This window comes from Myxocyprinus asiaticus, chromosome 44 (genome assembly GCF_019703515.2).
Source record: "Myxocyprinus asiaticus isolate MX2 ecotype Aquarium Trade chromosome 44, UBuf_Myxa_2, whole genome shotgun sequence".
Taxonomy (NCBI): Eukaryota; Metazoa; Chordata; class Actinopteri; order Cypriniformes; family Catostomidae; genus Myxocyprinus; species Myxocyprinus asiaticus.
This window is the reverse complement of record NC_059387.1, coordinates 14,358,732-14,384,255: the sequence shown is the minus strand read 5'-3', so window position 1 is coordinate 14,384,255 and position 25,524 is coordinate 14,358,732. Positions and strand designations below refer to the sequence as shown.

The following is a 25,524-nucleotide window of genomic DNA, read 5'->3' as shown; positions in this document are numbered from 1 at the left end:
CAGCACGTACTGTAGTGTTCATCAACCAGATGAGTTCAGCATTTACTATAATAGAAACCCTTAAGAGCTCTCTCTCTCTATTTAAAACATGTGTGTGTGTGTGTCACACATGAAAAGGTCAAGCACACATACACAAATACACACACAAATGTTTTTCAGTTGTGGTGGTGACTTTCTCTTGACTTCTATTGCTTTTATACAGAGCTAATTATATTTTCTCTTTCCTAAAGCCAAACCACACACAAACCTTTTTGCATTTTTACATTTCATTGAGTCATTATTTAGTAAGTTAATTAAGCTTTTTTCCTCATGGGGTCTGCTGTCATGTGGACCAGAGTGCAACTATAAAGGAGTTAGTCACTGATCATTTATGAGGATGAAGAAGGTATAAATCATTACGTCGTTCTCAACACACATATTCAATGGGCTGGTACGGCAGTTCACTGACTCATGTTGGATAATCCGTATTTCTCATTTGAAATGAAAGTCTAGCATCAAGTAATCCAATTTCCTAAGATAGAGAGAGATGAAAGGTATATGGGGGTGTAGCATGATGGTAAGGGGATTATTTGATTCTACACTACGCTACACATGAAATGATTTCAGCAGCAAGTTTCTACCACTATTACAACTACACAGTTACCCCTTTTATCCCATGGACTGCTTATAATACTATAGGCGTTAAGAATCCACTGATGGCTGGTTGAAACGGAAACTTTACTGAAAATGTATGTGTGTGTTGTTACAATTGTTCTGAGATTTAAGATTTTTTTATACCCCATTCGTAAACATTTTTACATCAGACGTAAAGGGGTTCATGTCAATATTGTACATTTTAAATGTATGAAATTGAATGTGTGATAGAACCAAACATTATGTATAAATACCTATGACTACTCATGAGATCATGTGGGACTGATGCAAAATGTGTAGTGATGGACCGATCATGTGTGTTTAATCGGCTGATATTTTGCCATTTTGGGATTATCAGCATAGGCCGATAACCATGTCCACTTGGCCAATAAACAAAAGTGTTTATCTCCTTACTTTGTCAGTTCAAAATTCTACAGTTTTGTCAATGGATAGTAAATGATTTAAAAAATTTTGTGACCTTTGAGTAAATGTAAAGAAAACTTATTTTGCACAACATTTAAGCAAGTTTGTGTACAACATATTTGCTATCATTGAATTGGTATTATATCGGCCACCCTGCTTTCTAGAGATTGGCATCGGCCATTCATACACCCATATTGGTCGACCACTAATAATATACACTAAGGCCTTGATTTATTAAGACCCCAAATAACTGGTGCTAATTTGCTTGTGCAGTCTATCAAATTGCGTTTGCGCGTTATGGGTGAATTGCGGGTTATTTACTAAGAAAAACTGCACAAATAGCTACATGTGCAAATATGTTGGACACACCCTCCAAAAAGAGGTTTTTGCGTGTACCAATTGCACCAAATGCACACTCACTTACAGTATGGCTCTCTCTAAATAATACTATTTTATTTGTATTCAATATAATGTGGCATTTAGTGATAACATATTTATTGACAGGATTATACAATATCATCATTAAATCCCTGCTATTTAGCAAGTGTAGTGCAGTTAATAAGAATACCTGTATATGACACTCTTCTCTTTAACTATTTAAAAACGAATCCACAAAGAAAAAAAATACAGTATTAGGTACACGTTACACCATCGCAACACTGATGTATGCTTTAATGAAATCTGAATTTCTCAAACCTCTTTTGTAAGTCGCTTTGGATATAATGGTCTGCCAAATGAATAAATGTAAATGTAAACCATAAATATCGTGACCATGATAAAGCTGCGCTTGAGAGAGACACAGAGGCTGCATAGGAGAGAACCAGCACTCGCTGCTCGTGTCGCGGTAGCCAGACACCTGTTCAGTGTACTGGTGCGCACCGGCCGGCCCACTTCAATGCAGTACTGGATCCAAAACTTAATATATTTCACAATATTTAGCCAGTTAAAACAATATTTAAAACATTAAATTATGACATAATTTGGGCATACTTTGGAGGCACACCTCTAAATTGCATATTCATTTTAGGGAAACACACAAAAATTGCCAAGACGTGTTATTTTGCGCATCTGAAAGATGCGATCCTTAGAAGACTATGTAAGTAGATCAGCTTGGACCTTTTTTGCATGTGTTTTCAAGTTTGCATATGTTTTTAAACATGCAAACCTTTAGTAATTTAGGGCCAAGATACCAATAATTGACGAAATCAACCAGTTCCAATTTGATTGGCTGGCTACCACACAACTTTCACAAGGTGCAGACTTTTATCAGTTTTCCATGAAACAAAGTTGTGTAATAACCTGTACATCTTACTTCTGGATGGAAATACATTTTAATGTCAAAGTCTACACTTTTTCCCCCCCTGTGTTTTCTGTACAACATTTAGGTAGACTCAGAGGTGCCATTATTTGAACCACATGTTGCTCACTGGTCTATTATTGTGGTATCACTAATTTCAGTTGAATTGCCTCTAAATATCACATAAAAAGGCATGAAGAGTGTGTAGGAGCTGTGGTCTAGTGGTTAGCGAATGTGCTTCAAGCACACTGAGCTATGGTGCTTGTGTGGTAGACGTAGGTTCAAATACGAAATGCCTCAATTTTTCTTCTATTTTGTGTTCTGTTCTCTCTACTACGCTAAAAACAAAAGCCCAACTATGTGGCTGGTCATTTTACCTGCCGGTCAGGTGGGTGGTTTTTAACCAGAACAAGCTGTGCACCAGATGCTATGTAGATAGACTTGCACAGTCTGGCTAGCACAACTACCACCTACATAGTGCTGATACTGCTAATTTGGCACCGACACGTCAGCCACTAAAACGTGTGTAGCTGTGTTCACTGTTCAAGCCTTTCATGTCACCTTAATACACTCAACCTTTTCATGAGAAAAAGATGTTCTAATTAATTCTCAGAAATGCCCTGGTGAACTGTGGGCTACAGAGGAACTAATTACACAGTGTTGTGCTGTATGCACAGGCTGTTTCCTGCATAACATTAAAGGTAGCCTATTTTTCCTACCGTTTTATTAAGATTAACGACACTAAGACTCCTAAGTTTATACAATGTAACTTTTGAGATATTGTTGACCATTCACAAGTGGTATTTTTTCAATGTAAGTTTAAAGTCTTAGAATACTTATAATAATTGATGTAAAGAAAACCACTAAATATAGTGATGAAAACATAACATAATGAATATAATGAACATTGTAGAGAACACAGACCGTTACAATTAGAACCGATATTTAAGCATATTCAGCATTTGTTACTGAGAGGCCGAAAAATGACAATGACACACAGACCGCTGACACACTCTGACACAGCAGGGATATACATCCATTAATCTTACTGACAATCTGCTTGTGTTCCATCTGCATATATCTACAGTAACTTACAGCATTAGCATTAGGAAGAGGCTATTTACACTAAGTGAAAAGGAAGGATGATACTGTTCACATGTTTTTTTACACGTTTAAAAAAAGTGGTAGACACTTTGCACCCAGATGTATTTTGTCTAGTAAAACTTACAATTATAAAATAGCATTTAATATAATAACATATATAAAGTGTATCTTATATATAGTATAATAACATGCACTGTATATATTTACTGTAAGGCTGGGTGATATATAAAAAAGATTTTATCAATAATCACCTTAAAGGTTGGTGAATAATTTTGCTTTATTGATTTTGCTTTAAATTTAAATTAATTTATTAAAGCATGAAAAACTTAAAACAAAAGACATTTCTAATTTCAAATTACACTTTAAACTAAACGAAAAAAGCAATTAAAATAACTACGTGATTAGAAAGTCTTGTATAACCAACTCCAATCCAAACATTTACCGTCTCGAACGGCTCCATTTGCCATCATGCAAATATTCGTCAAAGATAACAGGTGGAAAATTACTAATAGCCTACAGATTAAGAACTAAAAACAAATATAAATGTTAAGACAATAATAATCATAAAAATAAAGCCTAATAAATTCCCTTGTGTTCCCAAAATAATGCTGCCAAATGTGTGTTCTTATCAAATTTGTGTTTGTATTGTGTTTTGGTAATACAGTTAATGCTGCCTAAAGAAAATAAAGTTGAACTCAATTTTAGGTTCAATGTGAACGTGTCTTGTATTATTTTATGATTTAATCACTTTCATCTTTATTTCTTTAATACAAAGATATATATTACTGAATCTGCTGAGTTGCTTTCACAGTGCATGTTAACAGCGAACTGCTCCATGGAAATAAAGCCCTGGGCTATTGTTTAATATATTTGGCGACTTCCAGATCCATGATTTTGCCATTTTCTGATATTGTCTGTCAATCGTCTGTCAACTGAGTGTCGCAATCGGCATCGGGATATTTGTAAGATTACATCGTCCCATCTCCCAGCCCTAATATACTGTATGTATATGTATATGTACAGTATACACCGATCAGCCACAACATTAAAACCACCCGCCTAATATTGTGTAGGTAAAGGTAATGGTGCCTGTCTGGCACCAACAATCATGCCACGCTCCAAATCACAGAGATCAAATTTTTTCCCCATTCTGATGGTTGATCCATTCTGAAGCTCCTGACCCGTATCGGCATGATTTTATGCACCGCACTGCTTCCACATGATTGGCTGATTAGATATTCACATGGATGATTGTTGGTGCAGACGGGCTGGTTTGAGTATTTCTGTAACTGCTGATCTGCTGAGATTTTCACACAGAACAGTCTCTAGAATTTACTCTGAATGGTGCCAAAAAAAAAAAAAAAAACCATCCAGTGAGGGGCAGTTCTGTGGATGGAAATGCCTTGTTGATGAGAGAGGTCAACAAAGAATGGCCAGACTGGTTCGAACTGACAAAGTCTATGGTAACTCAGATAAATGCTCTGTACAATTGTGGTGAGAAGAATAGCATCTCAGAATGCTTTACTGAGATGCGGGTTGACGCTGTTTTGGCAGCACGAGGGGGACCTGCACAATATTAGGCATGTGGTTTTAATGTTGTGGCTGATCGGTATATACTGTATATACACACACATACTCTAGTACTTGTATTACTCTTAATGCAATATAATAGCATACATTTAGAACTAACAGAATAATATAACACTAACATATAATATTTGCATATGTTTACTATTACTATAATAATAATATGATAACATACATATGTATGTAATATAACAACATAGGTTATGACTACTGGGCTGAAAATAGTCACCCTTTTATAAGAATACACACACTCCATGCTGTGTATGTATGTGTTTGTGGTACCTGGTAACTCTGATAATGCACCTCTTTCGATGATGTGTTTCCTGTAAAGCGTCTTCAGCACTTTGGCACTGCCAAATCTCTTAAAGCGACTCTTCACATTATTGTAGTACCATTCCAGAGACTGGGTTTTCAAGAGCCTATACACACACAAAAAAATAGAGTTGGTGGATGTTAAATGAAACCCAAAGTAAATTCAGCTTAACTGCACAGATGATACAAATAGACGACAATGCAATACTAGGAAGCCTGGTCTTACACGTTTGAAATGCTCCACTTTCATTCCAATTGCACATCTTTATATATTGTCCTCAGTAGAGGACAATAAAAACTATTTCCCCATCACATCCTGTGTGCAGTGTTCATTCATTTGTATTTGGGTGTGAATGTCATTAAGTTCCTATATGCAACCTGAAAATCTGAGACAGGGTGCATGTGTGTTTGTGAGTGGTTTTGGTGGGTTTTTTTTTGTAAAAAATGTAGGTTATACACTAGTAGTTACGAGGGTATTATGCTATAAAGGTGGTTTATGAAGACATCCCTAATGTCCCCATAATTATAACGGCTTAAAAAACCCCCACACTAAACAATGTTTTTTTGAAAATGTAAAAATGCCAAAAGGTTTCTGTGAGGGTTAGGTTTAGGGGTAGGGTTAGGGCAGTGGTTCTCAAAGTGTGGGGCGCGCCCCGTAAGGGGGGGGTGTGAAGGTATTGGAAGGGGGGCGCAGAGGACTGACCTGTTCTCAAATCACTTTCACACTTTCAGCAAAAATTGTGACAATACCTGCAAAAACCAATGTGTGCAATTTCTCCACCTCTGCCTTTTCTCCTGCCTTGTTTAAACTTTGGGCATGCACCGTAGCGCAAACGGCACAAAGCATGTAGCAGTGTCAAGTGCGTTCTCGATGCGCTTATGTAAACAAAGACGTTTCCCGCACGGCAGTTTCAAATGGGGGCATGAATGTTTTTGTTGTTTCAAAGGGAGGCGTAACCATATACATTTTAGAACCACTGGGTTAGGGGATAGAACAGGTAGTTTGTACAGTATAAAAATCAATATGTCTACGGAGTCCTCGTAAACCACAAATACCAGCATGTGTGTGTGTGTGTGTGTGTGTGTGCATGTGTACAATGGCACCAAAAAATATAAAAATGTATGAATGTCATTGCTTAACATATCAACATATCAAATCAAGTGACATTTTTCACTTTTTTGAGCCATTTTTAAAGTGAATTTAAACCAACTGGTGTCAAGATATTTTAAGTGTTTGTATGAAGGCAGTTCCCCTTAATTTTACACAGGTGTCCTAGCAGAGTAATTACAAGTGTTTCACTTAGTTTGACAACCTGAAAGTGTTCAGAAAATTAATTTTGAACAGTATTTCAATTTTTAGTTTAACAGTTTTTGTTCATATTTATGTAGTTTCTATTTTAAAGTTATTATTTGAAGTGTAATGAAGTTATTTTATATAAAATGTTTTGCTGAAATGTTTTGTTACAGTCTATATTGATACAATATAATAATACATTTTAAGTGCCCAAATACTTTTTGGGGGCCAGTGTATGCATGTATTTGGGTATATTTTGTGTATTGTGTGTGTTTCTGTTTATCAAGGTCTGAAAAGCCAAATGTGTGCACAGTTAAACAGAATTTTCAATAGTTATGGTGATGTGAAATCAATGCTCTAATACAAATTCCATAAAGCAATTGCTTTATTTAATTTACATTAGAACACTTTTAAAATCAACTGTGTAGTCACTGCCAAAATACTGCATACAAATATTAAAGGAATAGTTCACCCAAAAATTCTCTCATCATTTATTCACCCTCATGCCATCCCAGATGTGTATGACTTTCTATATTCTGCAGAACACAATTGAAGATTTTTAGAAGAATATTTCAGCTCTTTAGGTCCATACAATGCAAGTGAATGGGTGCCAAGATTTGGACACTTGAAAAATCATGAAGTTAGCATAATCCATACAACTCCTAGTGTTTTAATCCATATCTTCAGAAGTGGTATGATAGGTGTGGGTGAGAAACAGATCAATATTTTAGTTATTTTTTGCTAGAAATTCTTCTCCCTGCCCAGTAGGGGGTGATATGCATGAAGAATGTGAATCACCAAAAACACAAGAAGAAGAATGGGAAAGTGAAAGTTAAAGTTGAGATTGACTGAGCAGGGAGGAAAATTTATAGTAAAAATTGACTTAAATATTGATCTGTTTCTCACCCACACCTATCAAATAGTTTCTGGAGGCATGGATTAAACCACTGGAGTTTTATGGATTACTTTTATGCTGATTTATGTGATTTATGGAGCTTAAAAATTATGGCACCCATTCACTTGCATTGTATGGACCAAAAGAGCTGAGAAATACTTCTAAAAATCTTATTTTGTGTTCTGCTGAAGAAAGAAAGTCATACACATCTGGGATGGCATGAGGGTGAATAAATGATGAGAGACTACTCATTTTTGGGTGAACTATCCCTTTAAGAAACAATTAATGTCATTTTTTCAAATCAGGTTTTCACTCAATTCTTTATGCTGGTTATATAATTTAAAACATTTTATTAGAAAAATGTAAAATAGAAAAATCTTCACAAGTGAACCCTATAAACTTTTATCTCTTGCATAAATCTAACAGAATATTAGATATTTAGATCTCATAATGCAGTTTAGTATTTAGCATTTTTATGTCTCACTTTTATAATAAAGTTGTGGACTTTGAGATCTATAAACCACATTAGCAGCTATTTCTGCAGTGAATTACATTATAAAACCTGATGTGATCTAATGAAGCAGAATTATTCAGCAGAGACAGCATCCTCATTCCACACATACTTTTCTGTTTAGATGTTAATTTAAGTAATAAAGGACCCGTTTCACATTGAAAAACTCTTTCATGTACTTCCCTCTGAAGTCCTTCCTTTATCAAAATGAAGTTCACAAACGAGGGTGAAACAGACTGTATTAATATTTATATTACATTTATGATGGCACACACTTCGCACATGCTGATTTGTCCACACTGAGTGTGGTGAGGTGGAAAATGTAAAATCAAAAAGTTAACATCTTTAACTAGTCTTGAACTGTAAACCGCATCTCAACAACATCAAATATGTCCTAACCTTTTGCAACATGATGCGAATCAAAAGAAGTTTTAATGTCTTTTTAAACAGGTTTTACAGACATGGTACCATGGTACTACTATGCTTATTTTTTTTGTTGTTTTTTTTTTAGATATGCACAGTACTATAATAGCACAATAATATTCAGTGAAGTACTTTAATCCAGTAAGTAAATACCATGGTACCGGTATATTAATATGATAATCATTCATAACCATGGTATACGTATATCAAAGTACTATGGTATTACCATTGAATACTCTAACTATATCATGGTACACAATACTTTTGTAGTGGAAATTAGCAGGAATTACTGTAGTACAACAATTTTTTGTTGCATGCTCAAAAGAGTGAATGTTCCATCAATGCAGCAATATTTCTGGCAACACATTGTGCTCTCACAGGCACAAAGACATCAGTTTGGCAGTGGACTCATGTTGCATTTGCTTTGCTTTCATTTGCATGTCTAAGGGATATGGATATGCAAAATACATATTTAAAATCTATCCGTGTGAGCAGTTTATTTTACAAAGGGAAAGGGTTAGGTTTGTCTCGCAGTGTAATTGAGGACATGATTGTTAAAAAGTGAACCTTTTTATTCTGGCTACTGGAAATGGCTGATTGTTTGTTATCTGCTTATTTAGCAAAAAGTTCAAAGAAACCAGCTGATTAAATTGTGTTCTGTATTTAATATAACTTGTTATTGTTAATAATATCCATCATTTATTATATCTCAAATAAGATCATTTGTAATTTCTTTAAATGTACAAATGTAGCATTAAGCAGCAAAAATATAGATAAGTTTATTATGAATATAAAAAGTTTTCTTCAGTGTCCTGTTTCTGTTAGAATTCCTGTAAAAGCAGTTATAATAGAACAGACACTAGTAGAAATAATACAGAAGTATTATACTCTCATTGCAGATTTTTTTCAATGAAAATTTATTAAAACATTTTGAACTATCTGTTTATTTGTCTTAAGAAAATCAGACAGAGGGAATGTAATATACAGAGGAGGTAAGGGTACAGGTAGAATAAATATGAGTGAATTTTACGTAGTGGAATATTGCACTATGGGAAACTGTGATGGAGTTTTCATCTCCCTTATGGCTAAGTGCACCGTAGAGCTGACCAGAGGGAAAAAGTACAAAGAGGTATAGGCCTGGATGTTAAATTAATAATAACTGTCTTAATAATAAATGTAATATTTGGAATAATATTTGAAATTAAAACCCTATTCGGACGGGAATAGATTTCCCTGAGGAGGTTAGGAAGATTTGTGTTTCAAAGATGTACTTTGTGATTTTTAATCCCATCCCATTTAATCCAAATCTGAAAAGTCTGTGTTTTTCTCTCACAACCTGTGTAAACATTTCAGGGCAAAGGACATACTGATTTCTGGCTAACTCAAGGGTCCTCTGAGAAATCTAATCCCATCCGAATGCGAATGTCTGTGATTGCAGATACTGAATTTCCACAACGCTTTTCCTCATGTATTTTGACCTACATGAACTACCATTAAGATCGTAATTGTGCACGCCAATTTTCTGTCTGCTGTGCGCCTTAACAAGAAGAGCCAAATCGCAGAAACTGCTAAGACTGGCCACTGTAACATCAGAGTCAGGTAAGATGATAAACCATAATTACTCAGCTCAATTGTGTAATGTTTTAATTATATAATTTACAGATAAGTCTTATTTCATTGGGTTTATTATAAACAGCCACTTCTATAAACTCATGTGAAGATTATTGGACTAAAGTTTATATAATAAGTATTTTATAATGTATAATTACTACATTAAAATTAAATTAATCAATAAAATAATTAATTATTTAAAATGATTTAAACAGATAAAGTTTAAAAGATAAGTTAATTTCATAACCTAAATTAATTCAATGATGTGTTCAACCTTGTGTAACGCCCACATCTAGAAAACAGACAGTCCCACCTCTGTATTAAACACAGAGATCTTGACTGGTTTATGCTCAGTAATATATATATATATATATATATATATATATATATATATATATATATATATATATATATATATATATATATATATATATATAAATATATAGAGCATATTTATAAGTGTATTTTTATTACTGAGTATTTATAATGGGTTATACAACAGTCATACTGTGTGTGTGTGTGTGTGTGTGTGAGTATACAGTGTGTATATATATACACACACACATATACATACATATACATATATATATATATATATATATATATATATATATATATATATATATATATATATATATATATATATATATATATTATATTATATTATATTATATATACACACACACACACAGTATGTCCAGGACATAATGTACACATGGCCACACTCAAAACAGCCACTACAAACACAGTGAAGTGGTACTACACACATGAATATCTATCCATCCATTTATCTACCTACTTACCCACCCAGGGCTAAAACTAGAGCTACAGTTTTCTTTACTGGAGACAGAAGATGAATGTCTATTTTTAGTGTGAGATAGGGTGACTGTGTAATATATAAAGAACAACAGCAAATGAGGGCTCAGTGTGGATCGCAGATGGGTTTCATCTCTGCCCCCCTCAGGAGTACAGAACCACTGGAATTGCAAACACCCTCCCCCAAACAGACACACAAATACATAGTTGCACACCAAAATGCTCCTCAATTCAACCTAAGGCCACTAAGATGGATGAGAGGCCCGACTACATACTGACAACATACACCCACAGATAAAATTGTAAAACACTCTCTGGCTCTGTCTCCTTCCAAAGCATGATGCATGATCATCCCATCCCTCTTGTCACATATGTCCCACTATCTTCAAACAGGACATCTGTCATATGGAAAAACATAGCATCTGTGGAATAAATAAATCCCATCTAAGAATAAAATATAACAGCTTTCCCACGAGAGCATAAGAGCAAAGTGTGATTAGATGGGGGGAAAAAAATGAAAAAGGACTTTGGAAAATACCAAAATGTCTCAGCAAACAGAGACAGACCATCATAAATGGCCAATTAAAGGGATAACGACAGCACAAGCTAGGACAACACATCTAAAAAAAATATGCAATGCTCAAATATAATCTTTTATTCTCTTTGTTGTCTCCCTCTCCTCCTTTTTTCTCTTTGATCATTCAATCTACAACAAGCTTAAATGTTCTTCTCTACTGTGCTCAGCTTGACTAAAAGTCATTATAAATCATGAAAACCCTCAAAAATATCCTTTCATTTTAAACATCTGTCAGTACATCTAATGAGCTCAAAATATGTATTCATTTGTGTCAAGCTGAGCTTCTGCGTTGAGCTCAAAATTAGCAGCATTGCAGCTATTTTTTCTGCTTGCATTAGCTGAGCTAACAGACTCGACATGACTTAGGCTTCTGAGCCCATAAAGAGGCGGGAATTAATGCCTCGGGTGAGAAGTGTCCTCAGGAGGTGTTCTGACATCCAAACTTCAGAACACTTCAGAAGCATCTGTGTTCTTACTCAAAATCACACTATACAAGTTAGATGACTCACTGAATGCCTCCCAGGCAAGGCGGGATCTCATTTCACGAGCAATCCCTTCTGTTTCCCGCTTATACACTATCGCTCACTGACCACAGTTTTCATTGCAGCACTCTCTTTGTCCCTCCTATTGCAGACTGATTACACTGAATTCAGTGACAGTAGGTCGATTGTGAAATGGGTGAAATGTCCACAGAGTGATGCCAAAATCTAGTTGAATTTTCAGTTGTAAATGATGTAATACAGTCAACAGGAATGTATATTTTATTAACCCTACCCCCTAACCATCAGTGGAGTAAAAAAGTGATTTAAAAGTAAAAATGCAACCTCGGAATCACCATTGTTTATGTGAACGCAATTATTTCCTGGTTTCCATGGGATCACAACACGTGTCTCGGAAGTAGCTCGGTAGTGCCACTGGGAAAGGTTAACTGCTTTTAATTGATGCAAAAATGTCTGAAGAGGGATGGCACTTGTCAGTTCATCAGTTGAATGGGGTTGATTTTAGGGTACACAAATTTGTTGCACTTTGTCCCTCTGTCCAACTAACAGCACAAGACTGTCCCTATAATTTTAGGATAAGACACACCAGCATATATTGATGGGATGCCATTTGCAAGTATGTCATATTCTGTCAACATTCTACACCAGAAATCACCATTTTATGTCTCATAAGGCTTTTTCTGTGCCCATCAATTTAAAAGTGACATGTCAAACAATTGTAATTCTAGAGAGATGTGATCATGTTGTGTTACCAAGTTACAATGAATACACAGCAAACCTGTCTTAAAATCTTCCAGACCAAATTATCTAAGCTATGCAACATAATTGTATCGCCCTATGCTCTTACTGTATATTAACAATAGTCTCATTTGTCTATTTTTATTTCACGTTTAAAGAGAAACATCTGAGACAAAGTTGATACTTAAATGAAACTGTGAACTCCAATAAGTTTCCTAAAATTTTGATTTAAACCATTATGATTTTTTCTTCTTCCATAGAAACAAAAAGAATGCACCATAAAAATAGTTCCACTGTATTTCAAGTCTTTTGAATTCATAAGGCTTTGTGTGAGGAACAGAAATCTGCTATTCACTGAAAGTCTTCCCCCTCTGTCACAGCTCACATAAAAGGACTGTTTTGTCCTTTTTGGAGCTTGATAGCCATTGGTCGCTGTCTACTTTTGTTACATGGAAAAGAGCAGCTAGGGCATTTTGCTAAAATTCTCCCTTTGTGTTCTATGAAAGAAAAACGGTCATAAGGCTTTGAAAAAAAAAAATAGGCTGAGTAGATGAGATTTTGAATTTTTAGGTGAACCATTTCTTTAAGCATGCACTAAATACTGAGACTAATTTCAATTAAGATAATCACAAAACATTATTTGTCTGTCAAGTCAGTGGAAACTACTTCTTTTCCTTATTTGCTGAGACTCTGAGAGAGCCATTAAAGGAATAGTTCACCCAAAAATGAAAATGAAAAATTTAAAATTCAAATGACAATTTGAAAATAAAATAAAAAACCTCTGGATATGGCCAAGTGTGATCATTAAACAGCAGAAGGATGTAATTTAATTAGATATTATACATTCACATGCGCTGCACGCTACAGAATAAACAAGAGATGCCGCTCTGCTCATTCATATGATTCACACACACACACACACACACACACACACGCACACACACACACACACATACACACACTGCTGGTGCTTAATTTTCATGCAGTGTGTTTAGGATATAAATGGCTGTTAACACTTAAATTAACTCCTCGTGTGCAGCTCGGAGAATTCAGCTCAAGAGTGGCGACGGGAGAATCCCAGCATCAATGGGAAGCTTGATATAACTAACCCGTAATAACAGGAAGAACTCAAAAGTCTGTCAAAATAAAAGTCCCGCTAAAATGAAAGTGCTATTCAACTGGATGCGTGAAATTGAAGACAGAAAAATATAACTACTGTATAAAAATGTAATATTCAAAAAGAAGCAATAATACTCTATTATGCAATATTAAATGGTTGTATTATTATTATTATTATTATCTGTAAGAAATATCACAAACGCAAGCAGCCTTGTGCCACAGGTAATCAGATTTTTTTTCATTAATGTTTTCATTAATACTTTGAAGCTCTGTTGTGCAGCATTTTATTTTACCAAAAATAAAATTAATTTTTTGTAAAAAAAAATAAAATAAAAAAAATAATGAAAATATTTTTATTTGATTAAAACTATGTTCATAACATTTAATTAAAACATTTAATATGGAATCCAGAAAAATTAAAACTGAAAAAGCATAATTTGAATCTGTAAGACTTTATGCAGTTCTTTTAATCATGTCATTTTCTGGAGAGGGTCGCGTGACGCCGTGCGAGGAGTGGACATGTGAATGGCGAGCTCTGCGCACTTTGCTAGTTTTAATACTATTTGTGTCATAAATCAGTGACCCAGTACACCCTGATTCTTAACTGTTCTAGGAAGACAAAATGTCAAAAAATTCAAAATCCTCGGGCTCTGGAGACATTAAAAGACACTTACGTGCAAAAGCTGATTCCCCGCAGGGGCAGACCAGACTCAATTCGGATGGTGAACTGAAAGAAATCTGGTGTGAATTGATGAATGTGTCTGCAATGCTGATGAAGGTTGTTGCAGACTTGGAGGATCTTGCTGTAATACATCAATCGATCACTTCCATGGAGATGAAATTCTCTGAGTTGGTTACAAGATTGTTGGACGTCGAGAAAAGGATCGATTATCTGGAGTCATTGGAGAGGGAATTAGCTGCAAATCCACTAGCCAAGACCAAGACAGACTTGCAACACGTTTGGGAAAAACAGGAGGATTTTGAGAATTGTAATCGATGAAACAACGTCCGAATTGTTGGAATTCCTGAGCATGAGGAAGGCAGAGATTTGGTAAAATTCCTAGACGAGCTCTTCCAGAGTCTGCTCAACATAACAGGCCATTAGCTGGAAATTGAGCGAGCTCACAGGGTTCTGGCTCGAAGATCCGTGGAGGGAGACAGGCCCCGATCAATTCGGGCCAAATTTCTGAGAACATCTGATAAAGATCTCGTGTTATGCGAGGCGAGTAGTAAAGAAAAGCTTTCTTGGAAGAACCACAACATTTTCTTGTTCCCAGACTTTGTGAATTCGACAAGAGAGAAACAGGAACTATTTAGGGAATGCAAGAAACTCTTACATCAACGGAAGATCGCTTTTGCTCTGATGTTTCCGGCCAAACTGAGAATAGATACTAAGGATGGACATAGAGAATTTACATGCCCACAGCAAGCACTGTCCTTCATAAAAACATTGGAGTAAGCCATTTGGTGATTTTCATGTTGCCGCCTAGTGGACTGAATCATTGAACATACACTTGACTGCTTGAGGAAACTGGGCGCCTTTTTCGTTTCTTTTTGTGCTGGTTCTGCCTAGTGGCTGGAGTTTGCTTTGTGTAATATTTCTTTGGGACAGCTTGTGGATGAATCTGCTCGTTTTGGGTGCTTATGCCTCCTGTTGGCAGAAGTTGTATTTGTTGAATATTTCTTGCAGGACATTGGAGTGAGTTTGACTGCCCGAAGAACTGAATGGTCTGGTTTTTTTTGTTTTTGTTTTTTGTGCTGGTTCCGCTAGCGGCTGGAGCTTGTTTTGTGGAGGAACACACCTTCGAGACAATTAAGTGGATGAATCTACATGTTTTTTGTGTGTTTATTTCACTTATTGACTGGAGTCTGTTTTATAGATTATCTTCTGTTGTGTAATTCTGTTTTACAAATTTTTGTATAAAAACACCGGACTTGAGCAATCTGATGGCAAAGTTGTCACGGGGGCTCTCATAGGCATACATGGACTGTTTGAGTTTAGATGGATAGACACCGGTTGGTGCTGTCGTGTGCGGGGTTAATGCGCATGTTTTTCTTTTTTCTGTTTGTTTTGTTCTGGGGAAAGTTCTGAGGTTGATTGTTGCACCAATGTGGAATGTGGTCTTTATAATTTTATTTTTGAAACACAATGTGAATGGGTTGGGGCACCCCATAAAAAGAAGGAAGGTTATTTGTTTTTTTAAATGTAAGAAATATGATATAGTGTTTCTTCAAGAAACGCATCTTTCCCCGCATGAAGCTGAAAATTTTGGGAAGATATGGGGTGGATTTCTTTAGTGCTGGCACAAGTAAGAGCAGGGGAGTCATTACATTGATAAGTAAACATCTATTATTATTATTTTTATTTATTTATTATATACTGTATATATTATTATTATTATATATTTTTTTTTTATCTGCGTGTATACTCGGGCTTTGGCCAGAGGGATGTTTGTTGGGGGTCGGGAGGGGGGAAGAGGAACAATGGGGTTTAAGATGGATAATGATTGACTCTGTATATGAATGTTTTTCTTTGTTATGTGTCATGTTTGAGGAGCAACCAATAAAAACGTTAATCTGAAAAAAATCAAGCCATTTTCTGTGCAATTTCATAAAAAGTCTGAGGCTTTTTATTTGTTGATTATAGTATCGATTTAGTATCGATATCGAGGTACCAGGGCTGGTATACCGAAGCCAAAATGTTGGTATCGGAGCAACCCTAGCGGGTAGTTTGGATGGGTAGCAGGTAGATGCATAAGGAGCTGTTCACATAGAATACGCAGTGAATATAACAGAACGCAGGTGACTCGAGATGTGTTCTTAAGCTCTTTTAATATGTTATGGCATTGAAAAACTGGGCGCTCCTGCGCAAGACACACCAAAAAACAAGATGTGGTGCAGCGGTCAAAGAGATCCATGTAGCGTATGTTTACGTAGAAAAACAATGTTAAAAAGTAAAATAAAAATTATTATAATTGACCTACAGTATTTGCAGTGTCTATAATTGTGATTTTAAATGTGTGATTGCACTTCATCACCAGATACAACCATTCTGAAATCTTACATATGCAAAACCAACTTCAAACAACTTTTTGTTTCCAGTCAATTCTAAAAGAACTACAATTATGACTTGCACTGAGGAATTATACAGTGATGCTGCTGTAGTATGTTAGTGGTGTGCAACCAATGAATTAATGTGTGTGTATTAGACTCTGTGTGAGTCTAGTCTAATTAATTAATAATTTACCATGCAATATTATCTTTGCATGTGCAAAGAAGGACATTGAGAATACCCTCAGGCTGTACACATTCAAAATCATGCAGACAACTCAAATCTAGTTCCACTGAACAGGGGTTTAACAAAACAAAAATGGCTCTCAGTGGCCAACTCAAACAGGACTTTCTCTAGTATCTCCCCACACAGTCCTTCAGACACCAGATCCCTTCGCCACTCTCTCTCCCACTCTGACACTCTGGCGTGCCTTATCAGGTCTCCCTACACCATCACTATAATAAGAGACAGGTGTTAGTGTAATTACAGCCCAGGTGACGAGCCTTACCACTCTCCCTCTCTTGCAGACAGACACATGACCACGCCCCCATGCCACATTCCTCTTTATTCATTGACACGTTAGGAGGCGCACACTTTTCAGCTGTCCCAGAAACCCAAACAGATGTAGGCCAACATATTGATATAATTTATGTTTTAAATGTGTTCTACATACACTATATTGCCAAAAGTATTCGCTCACCTGCCTTTAGACACATATGAACTTAAGTGACATCCCATTCTTAATCCATAGGGTTTAATATGAAGTCGGCCCACCCTTTGCAGCTATAACAGCTTCAACTCTTCTGGGAAGGCTTTCCACAAGGTTTAGGAGTGTGTTTATGGGAATTTTTGACCATTCTTCCAGAAGCGCATTTGTGAGGTCAGACACTGATGTTGGACGAGAAGGCCTGGCTCGCAGTCTTCGCTCTAATTCATCCCAAAGGTGCTCTATCGGGTTGAGGTCAGGACTCTGTGCAGGCCAATCAAGTTCTTCCACACCAAACTCGCTCATCCATGTCTTTATGGACCTTGCTCTGTGCACTGGTGCGCAGTCATGTTGGAACAGGAAGGGGCCATCCCCAAACTGTTCCCACAAAGTTGGGAGCATGGAATTGTCCAAAATCTCTTGGTATGCTGAAGCATTCAGAGTTCCTTTCACTGGAACTAAGGGGCCATGCCCAGCTCCTGAAAAACAACCCCACACCATAATCCCCCCTCCACCAAACATCACAGTTGGCACAATGCAGTCAGACAAGTACCGTTCTCCTGGCAACCGCCAAACCCAGATTCATCCATCAGATTGCCAGATGGAGAAGCGTGATTTGTCACTCCAGAGAACGCGTCTCCACTGCTCTAGAGTCCAGTGGTGGCGTGCTTTTCACCACTGCAATCCGACGCTTTGCATTGCACTTGGTGATTTATGGCTTGGATGCAGCTGCTCGGCCATGGAAACCCATTCCATGAAGCTCTCTACGCACTGTTCTTGAGCTAATCTGAAGGCCACATGAACTTTGGAGGTCTGTAGCGATTGACTCTGCAGAAAGTTGGCAACCTCTGCGCACTATGCGCCTCAGCATCCACTGACCCCGCTCTGTCATTTTACGTGGCCTACCACTTCGTGGCTGACTTGCTGTCATTCCCAATCGCTTCCACTTTGTTATAATACCACTGACAGTTGACTGTGGAATATTTAGTAGCGAGGAAATTTCACGACTGGACTTGTTGCACAGGTGGCATCCTATCACAGTACCACGCTGGAATTCACTGAGCTCCTGAGAGCGGCCCATTCTTTCACAAATGTTTGTAGAAGCAGTCTGCATGCCTAGGTGCTTCATGTTATACACCTGTGGCCATGGAAGTGATTGGAACACCTGAATTCAATTATTTGGATGGGTGAGCGAATACTTTTGGCAATATAGTGTATATAATATTATTTTAGAAATATGTGTAAGCCAAATTAAGAAATTTAAAAGTATTTAACTTTTTATTGAAAGTCCATAACCGTAATCTGATAACAAGAATTTGAAATGTAATGTGCTACACTACTTTTTGTACTAAAAAAGTAATTAGATTACAGTAATTAATTACTTTGTCATTAGACTACACCTAACATTGTTTATTAGGTAGTGTTTGAACACAAGCAACCTAACAAATAACATTGTGATGGAATGAGAAGATTAACTGGCACACTTTATGTTCTAAATGTTATGTAGTACTTTGTGTGTATGTAAGAATTTACCCCTACTATGAGTGAATGCGGGTAATCCATGTTCACACACTTCATTTTAAAGAGAATGTCACGGAAAACAGGACTTTTCTTGCTCGTTTGAAATAAAAGGGTTTGTTCTGTTTTCTAATGTTCACAATGCAAAAAAACAACAACTTCCCAGACCATTAAATTGCAGCTGAATACTGAATACTTTCCTTTTGTCAAAACAACCATGTGCAATATTCAATCCATCCGTTCCTACTTTTATCCATATTTTATTTCTATTCTTTAACAAATCCTACCTCTTCTTCAATACATCACCTGCACATAACTGTATATCTGTATATAAAATATTCAAACAACATAACTGCTCTATTGTATATTTCTCTTTTTTCATCTGTTATATGTTATATTTTTTATTTTTGCCATTATATGTATATACTGTATGCTTAAATGTATATGTTTGTATGTATGTAGCCTATATACGGTTCCATTTGCACTGGAAGCATCTGTTACCATGACAAATTCCTTGTGTGTGTAAGCATACATGGCAATAAAGCTCATTCTGATTCTGATTCTTCTAAAAACATGTTTTTCAGAACAATCACAGCTGGTTTTCCATCCACATATTTTAATACACATTTTGGTAACTTGTATAAAAACTGTTGGATGGAAACACCAAAATGTGAATAAAATCTCCAAAATGCGGACAAAAACATATACGCTTGCTTGATTTGGATAATTTTCTTTATTCGATAAGAAATGTGCATAAACTGTGAAGAAATAATTTACCGAATAAACTCCTACTTAATTTATTAGGAATACAAGATGCGCATATAAAAAGTCATATAAATCAATAATTTTTTTCGTCACTGGACTAACCATTGCACCAATCATCGAATCTGAAATTTTGCTCTGGTCATCCTGAAATAACGGTGCTGAAAATCCAAAGCCTGCAAAAAGTTTGCAGAGCAAATAAGTTGAATACAAACTGTGGCAAAGAGCAGGTTTACTGACACTTTTGAAAATATATTATAGATCCTCATGGTAAATTTATAAGGTTGGATGAACGCACACACATAGTGATCCCAGAACTTTGAGTCTTTACAGTGTTTTGTCTGCATTTTCAAACATCGAGTATTTTATTAATAAAAGAGTCACAGTGGCTACAATTTATTCAGAAGTGACAATTTTGTTCTTTTGAACACATGGGATGGAAATGCAGCTTTATTCGCACTCTGTTTTTGGGATATTATGTTTTTTATGCATACATTAAATTCACAACTTGGATGGAAACACAGCTACAGTTAAGATGTCATCAGGACATTAACATACAGTAAGACCGCACATGTTTATATATCGATTCTTGATTTATATTCATTCAGTATTAAGCAGCTTGGCAAGGGCATTGTTACTCATTTCACTTGCCAAAAACTTAGCCTTCCATAACACAGGCCATTTTCATATAGAAGTGTAACGGGGTTCGGGAATGGAGGAGGCGGTAACCGGAGCAACACTCAACAAGACTTTAATTATAACGTAACATCAAACTGGACATAATAACAGACATCGACCACGAACACACTCACGACTCCTCCTCTTATCTCTCTCCTGCTGATTGGGTCGCTCAGCACCAGGCGTGCACACTCACAGCCTGGCCACACCCTCCTCCTCATCACAAGAACTCCTCAAGGTACAATAGCAAGAAAAGAATACTCTTTCATAAGGGTCACAGAGGGTGCAAAATGATCATGAAAAACTGTATTAAGACGTGGCGCAAGAAACCTTGGGAAACTTTATAAATAGATTTCAGGGAGAAAAATAATTATACACATTTAGTGTTAAAAATAATTGTTAACACTAAAATAAACACCATGGTGAGTGTAACCCTGCATATTTGCATTTTCTCAAAACTCTTCATTAGTCATTCATAAAAGCACCTGCACAGACATCTTTAGGTGAGAGACATTTGTAAAATGTAGATGTTTGGTGCAGATTGTTGTTTTAATAGAGACATGCCTAACTCATTAAGACGCTACTTAAATACTACAGGCTCATATAGAACACATCTATGTGTGTCTGTGTGTGTATGTACGTATGTGTATAACTATTTTTTATTTTTTATTATTATCTATGTCTTGCTGCTGTTTTTGTATTGTTTTTGTATTGTTGTACACTGGAGGCTCCTGTCACCAAGACAAATTCCTTGTATGTGTAAGCATACTTGGCAATAAAGCTGATTCTGATTCTGATTCTGATCTGCAGCTGCTGTTGAGATAGATGTGCATGAAGCTGGAGCCATACTGTGATTTGAGAATAATGAGAGAGCTAGTGCAAGGACTTCAATTCAATGCCTGCTTCCCCTGGAGTCACACACACAGAAAATATGTCTCAAACCTCAGGTATACACACAGCAACAGCTTTGATGAGGCTCCAAGCACACACAAAAGTGCACCCGCACACTACCCCAGGGCACATGTGCATCTGTGCAATGTCTGTTCAATTGAAACAATTTAGTTTTTTCTTAAATTCAGTACTTGCCTCCCTGTTTTTGTTGCGTTGAACAACTAACATGGAGACAACACTTATTAATAATGCATTTCTTTCCTCTAGTTGTTTTGGATGTTCCTCTGGCCTGTATTTATGTTATAATTCATTACCCAATCTACACATTTTTGTTTCCTCAGTCTATCCATCCATCTATCAGTCCAACTGTCCATCCATCCATCTTTCTATCCATTCGTCCATCCATCCATTCATCCACCAGTTCATTTTTCCATCGTCCATCAATCCATCTTTGTCCATCCATCCATTTATCCTTCCAATCGTCCATCCATCCATCCATCAGTCTGCCTGTCCATCCATTCATCTGTCCATCTGTCTGTCTATCAATATATCCGTCCCTCCATTCATCAGTCCATTGTCTGTCTATCCATTCATCCATCCATTTGTCCATTATCCATCAATTCACTCGTCTGTCCATCCAACCATCCGTCCATCCAACCATCCAGTTGCCAATTTGTCCATCTATCCATCCATTCATTTGTCCATTGTCCATCAATTAATCCGTCTGTCTGTCCGTCCATCCATTCATTCATCCATCAATCCATCCATCTATCCAGCTGCCAATCTGTCCATCTATCATCCATCCATCTGTTCATCCATGTCTGTCCATCCATCCATCTGTCCATTCATCTATTCATCTGTCCATTTGTCTATCCAGTTGCCAAACAGTCCATCCATCCATTTGTCCATTTATCCATCAATCCATCTGTCCATCCATTGGTTTGTCCATGTCTGTCCATCATCCAAACATCCATCCATCTGTCCATTTGCCCATACATCCATCCATCCATCCATCCATTCATCTGTCAATCTGTATGTCTATCAATCCATCTGTCCCTTTATTCGTGTCTATCCAGTCATTCATCCATCTGTGCGTCCATCTGTCCATTTGTCTGCCCTACGTACATTTTTTCATCCATCTATCCATTTGTTCATCCATCTGTCCATTTGTCCATCCATCCATCCATCCATCAATCAATCTGTCAATTTGCCCATACATCCATCAGTCTGTCTGTCCATATATTCATCTGTCCATCTCTATGTCTATTGATCCATAAGTCCCTCCATTCGTCAGTCCACTCATCTGTCTATCCATCCATCCATCCATTTGTACATTATCCATCAATTCATCCATCTGCCCGTCCATCCATCCATCCAGTTGACAATCCATCAATTCATCCATCTGTACATCCATTTATCCATCCATCCATCCATCCATCCATCCATCCATCCGTCATTACAGTTTCCATACAATCTAGATAGACCGGTAGATTCCACAACAAACAACAGACAACTCCCAAACTGTTTCAAAACAGCATCCAACTCCTTTGAACTCCTATGCTAAGAGAATACAACCATTTGTTTTACCTGATTACTCAGGGCCTCGGCCCAGCCCTTTTCCATGAGCGTAAATCAGACTACAAGGGACTATCATACTTGCAAACAGATCCAGTTTGAGTTGGCCAGAAACACAGAAAAGACAAACCGAGTCTGTGAAACAGTCTATGACTCATTTCACCAAAATGAATCAAAGAGCAACTACAGCACAGGGAAACTCACTTAAAAAAATCAATGAAGTAAATTGGTTTCTATCAATGAAAACGTCTCTAAAGATTTTCTTCCCCTACAAGATTTTTCTTGAACATAAAAGGGAAGCATGTGTTTTTTTCAAGAGGAATCTCAGTATATCTCTAGTAGAGAAAATACACACCAATATCAAAGTGCCATGGGACCTTTCCACTGCGCAATCACTGATTTGCAGAAAGTGACTGTGTGTGTGTGCGTGTGTGTGTTTGAGTGACAGTGAAAGAAGAGAAACATCAATTAGAAGTGCCTATGAAGAATTTATGCACACACCCAGTCTCCTTCAAAAGACCGAACAATGCACTGCACTAAAAGTGTGTATATACAGCATGGTTAGATATTCATACGCCTTTTTGTGCAAGACAACTGCAGAGAAAGTAAAAGAGAGAGAGAGAGAGAGCGAGAGAGGGAGACAGTTGGTTACGTTCATAATAGCATACTAACATATGTAGTCTGTGTGCAATATGTGAATTTTCTGTATGCATAGAACAGCTGGATGACCTATTATATTTTCAGAAATGCACAGTTTACAAAGCACATTGCACAGAATACTGTCTCCCACAAAACAATATGCTCAATTTGATTTTCCATTTCCAGTGTGATGAATGTAATTAAAGCTGTACTTATTTACTTTTTTAATCTCTTTTTCTAGTCAATATTTGATCGACTTTAATGTTAGGATATTCTTCCACAAATCTGGATAAAAAGGATACGCTGCGGTTTTTATTTCCAAGATAATTACTGGACGCCACTTATTCGCAACATAATGTGGACAACAATGTTGCATACTACTGAGTGAAACTTAATTTTTTGTATATTATGCACTGCTCCACATACATAATTTAGTATGCATATAGTATGCAGTATACAGTGTATATGGTACAGTAATCAGCATGTAGCAAGCTAGTATTCGATTCAAAACATTGTGTTTGTGGTACTACCTTAAATAGACAGAATGGTGCAATATTTGCAGAGGACAGACTCAAAGGAAGTTCTAAAGAGAGAAAGTGAGGATGCTAAACACAGTGAGAGAACAAAAAAGATGACGAGAGACTTGCAGCATTGTGACAATGAGTAGAGGGATTTCTGCAATTATGGAAATGTTTGCATTGAAGCTGAAATCCCCTCCCTCCCTCCCTACCACAGTCCCCTCACATCTCTTGCTCACCCTCAGTACCACTCACTCTCTCTCCCTCGGCCCCCTCATCTTCAAACGGTGCTCTAGAGGAATGGAGTTTGCCTTGTGAATATGAAAATGCCGAAATGTCAATATCTGATTTCACATGAATTCACAGTCAGAGACAGCAGGGGAGAAAAACAGAGCGAGAGAGGCAAAGTAAAAGAAAGGGGGAGCAATGAAACAAGCAAGTGTCTCTCTGAACCACACCAGAGATTGTAAAGGGAGGATACAAGCCACTGGTTGAAAAATTAATGGGAGAAATTGGCAGGCTCCACAGAGCGGCCTGCATAAAAAAAGAAAAAAAAAGAAAAAGAAAAAAAAAAAAGAGCCGATCAGCTTAGCAAAGGCATTGCATGATCTTTCAGACAGTCCTTACTTAAAGGACTCGTTCACCCAAAAATAAAATTGTGTCACAAATTACCATTATGTTGCTTCAAACCTGTATGACTTACTTTCTTATGCGGAATACAAACAGAAGTTTTTTTAATGAATTTTCCAGGCTATCTTTTCGACACAATGGCAACTGATAGACACTCAATTTAAAGCTTATAAAAGCACACAGAACTGTCATACAAGTAGTCCATGCGACTTGTGCGTCATATCCCAAGTCTTCAGAAGACATTTGATAGGTTTGGGGACAAACACAAAATGTATGTCATTTTTCTGTGAAAACCATCATGACACAATAACACAATCACAGCAAATCAGATGATTACTCAAAAACTTGTCCCTAATTTTCTTTAAAAAAAGCCCAAATCTGTGTTACAGTGATGCACTCACAATGCAAGTGAATGGAGCCAATCTGTACATTTTGAAATACTCACTGTTTCAAAAGTATAGCCACAAGACATATACAATTTGTGTGTTAACATATTTTTAGTGTGATCAAATCACTTACTAACCTTTTCTGTGTAAAGTAAAATCCAATTTTACAACTTTGTTGCCAAGACGACATAATGGCGTAAACCCTAAAACAACCATAAAATAACGTTTATTTATACAACCTTATAGCTCAAATAATACACAAGTTTTAACAGAAGAATTAATGTAAGTAATTTTATAAATTTATAAGCTTCACATTTCTGCCTTTAAAC

At 36.7% G+C, this 25,524-nt stretch overlaps 1 protein-coding gene across 3 annotated transcripts in view; it reads right to left on the bottom strand.

The window, feature by feature from the left end:
• The window catches only part of LOC127434721 (rab effector MyRIP-like), a 190,719-nt gene that overhangs the window by 49,112 nt on the left and 116,083 nt on the right, over window positions 1-25,524 (bottom strand). For 2 of the 3 annotated variants that reach the window (XM_051687646.1, XM_051687648.1), the window contains exon 3: window positions 5,327-5,463. In XM_051687646.1, the coding sequence (XP_051543606.1) occupies window positions 5,327-5,463 (137 nt within the window). The remainder of the gene's footprint in view (window positions 1-5,326; window positions 5,464-25,524) is intronic. The other variant, XM_051687647.1, reaches the window with a different exon arrangement.